The 2,731-nt window shown below is 49.3% G+C and overlaps 1 protein-coding gene across 2 annotated transcripts; it reads right to left on the bottom strand.

The window, feature by feature from the left end:
- Nucleotides 1-389: 389 nt before the first annotated feature.
- Nucleotides 390-2,698, bottom strand: LOC123086535 (uncharacterized). 2 transcript variants are annotated; one of them, XR_006440937.1, is made up of 3 exons: nucleotides 1,823-2,698; nucleotides 1,080-1,534; nucleotides 390-941 (listed from the first exon to the last, which is right to left on the bottom strand). XR_006440937.1 is itself a non-coding variant. In XM_044508296.1 (2 exons), the coding sequence occupies exons 1-2, from the start codon at nucleotides 2,051-2,053 to the stop codon at nucleotides 1,355-1,357; spliced, it is 411 nt and encodes a 136-aa protein (XP_044364231.1). In that variant the 5' UTR covers nucleotides 2,054-2,698; the 3' UTR covers nucleotides 390-1,354. The 2 variants fall into 2 exon arrangements, 1 of the variants encoding a protein (XP_044364231.1); XM_044508296.1 differs by having other exon boundaries at nucleotides 390-1,534.
- Between the last annotated feature and the right edge of the window lie 33 nt (nucleotides 2,699-2,731).

The following is a 2,731-nucleotide window of genomic DNA, read 5'->3' as shown; positions in this document are numbered from 1 at the left end:
TTTTTGAACTTCTTTGTCATTTAGAATGATGTTAACTAACTTTATGATGTTTTTCTCTTCAAAATTGTAACCAGAACTTTTCTGAAATATGAAAGTATTTTTTTCAGCTGTAAGTAATGCTCGCTTGTTTTCTTAGACCGTAGGAATAGAAAACGAAACATTTTTTTGGCTGTAAGAAATGATTGCTTGTTTTAATTTGAACTTCAACATTTCTATGTGTTGAACTTTGAAGGAGCGAACTGAAAATCGTGGTGAGATAATTGAAATGCATCATCCTTCTTTAACTAGAGAGGATGCTTCTTGTTTTTTGTTTCAACGGCTTGTAATTCAGTAGGCTGTTCAGACCAAAGAGGCAAAGGGACAACAAAAACGTAGGCACACCCATTTTTTTATGACAACACATAATTTATTTGGTCCTTTATATAGACTAAATGAATTCACATAACCAATGGATCGATCATAGATCTCACAGAGACATAGGTCACTCACAACAAAAAAAAACATGTGAAATCGCCAATTGAAAAAATATAGAAAAGATGTGACGAACTGATGTTAACACTGCAAACCTTTTTTTGCTCTACATGGGCACCCGAGAAAGAGTGGTAGCAAGGCGCTTCCGGTGCTGGGCACTAGGAGCGCTGCACGGTTGCAGGAGCAACTTAGAAGAAGCTAACAGTGATGAAGGTCACTTGTTAGGCCATGGGCAGGTCAATTTCTTGCGCGGACACACACGATGGAGCAAAGGGGAGAACTCCATGTCGACCATGGCAGGGAAGCTCGACCTCGTCCCGTCGTTGTAGTCGGCGACGAGCAGCGGGAGGGGCGGCGAATTTTTCTGAGTTCGCCCGTCCCCTGAAGTGCTCTTCGTACTACCGCTGAAGTCCAAATCCACCTCGCCCTGAAGGAGGTGCCGTCCTCACGCTGGAAGAAGGTGATGTCCACTGAAACCAAAACAGTATATTTTGCACATGGAGCTTCATCTAGCAGGCAATTGTACGTACAGTGTATACATTGAATTGTTTTCAATGTTCAGGCATAAATACAATAAGGGAGAAAGAACAAGAGAGGGAGAGCCGCACACGAGCGCTTCATGTGCTAGCAGCAGGGCGCCGAAGCTTCCTGGTAGGTGTTTGCAGCCTACATGTGTTGAGCAGCACTCATCTGTTCTGTTAGCATCAGAAACATGTGATAGCCATGGCAGGAGTAATCAACTAATCTACCAACAATTCCATGTCACTTCCAAATGCTACGACGAGCAACCACATAAGTTCTCCAGCAAGCAATTAAACTGAATTCACCTTGGGCCATGGAGATGGAGATGTTGGCGAGGATGCGGAACTTTGTCGGTGCAATGCTACACCTCTAGGAAGAGATTGTAGACCTTGGCGGCAACTGAAGACATGTTAGGAGCCGCACGGTCATTGGTCATGCACTGCAGCGCCAGTTTCGTGAGCGCCTCCGCCGGTGTCAACGAGGAAGGAGTCCCTGAAGCAGACTCTTGCACGGACACCAGCTCCAGCAGCAATACGCTGAGCTGCAAAAAAAATCAGTTAACATCATGGTTCATAAACTACTATACATTTGTTGTTAGCATCATGCTTCACAAGCTACTAGACATTAGCACAACAAATCACAGTCCGGACCGTGAACCACCGCCGGACCGTGCACGTCGCAACCTATTTCTTCAGAAAATCAACAAACTAAACTTTGGAAAATCAAAAAACTGAACTTCGGAGGGCCCTGCAAAATATACACGATTATAATCTAACTTTAAAAACTTCAGAGAGTCAACAAACTGAACTTCTAGAGGCCAGAGGCTGACCTTTCTCTTTGTAGCGTCGTTGGTAACCTGTAATTGAAGGTCGAGGATGAAGGGTACCACCTCAACGAGTTCCGGCAGCCGGTGCAGGCCATCCATGGAGGAGGGGCAAGCTGCAGCGAGGAGGGACCGCGCCGGCCACGGAGCTGGAGGCCCGTCAGCCGCAGGGAAGGAGCGCGCCAGCCGCGGGGAGCGAGGGCGCTGGTCGCGGAGGAGGATGGGTGTCGACCACATGCTGGGAGAGCGCCGGCCGCGGAGGAGGGGCCGAGCATGCCATATCAAGTGCTAGCGCACGAGCATGCCATCGACATATTGATTACAACGAACAATAAGAATTACCAAAGAATATCGTAGGCTTCAACAAAAATAAATCTACACAGTGATCTATTTCATCTTTGGTTTATCCTAAACTACCACCTGTAGAATTTCGTTCCAGCTCCCTCTTTGACATTTGCACGAACACCTAGTGGGCAGCAAAACAACGACATTCGCGGATGCTATTTGAAGAACACTGCAGAGAGACAGAGCTTGGGTGGCAGGGCATAAATAATTCTAGATGCAGGGGCTCGCCGGCGCAAGCTTCCGGAGAAGTCCGGCCACGAACTCCCAGACAAGCCCGGCGATGCAATCAGCAGATGCAGCCCGTTTCCGTAGAGCACAGACGAACGGCCGCGACGACCGGAGAAGAACGGGGAAGCTTGCATAGGTTGAACTTCCGTCGGGAGGCAGGTCGCAGCGCGGGGCAGGGGAAGGTCGCGACGGCGAAGCAATGGGGACGGGGCAGGCGGAGGGTGGATCAGTCACCGGCTGGAGAAGCTGTGGACAACGGTGCCCCGACGCTGGCAGGCGCGCTGGGGGATTCCAGCCGGAGACGGGGAGGTGCTGGGCGGTGGAGTAGGGGCCGGCGACGGG

This window comes from Triticum aestivum, chromosome 1B (genome assembly GCF_018294505.1).
Source record: "Triticum aestivum cultivar Chinese Spring chromosome 1B, IWGSC CS RefSeq v2.1, whole genome shotgun sequence".
Classification (NCBI taxonomy): Eukaryota; Viridiplantae; Streptophyta; class Magnoliopsida; order Poales; family Poaceae; genus Triticum; species Triticum aestivum.
This window is presented reverse-complemented; position numbering and strand designations above follow the sequence as displayed.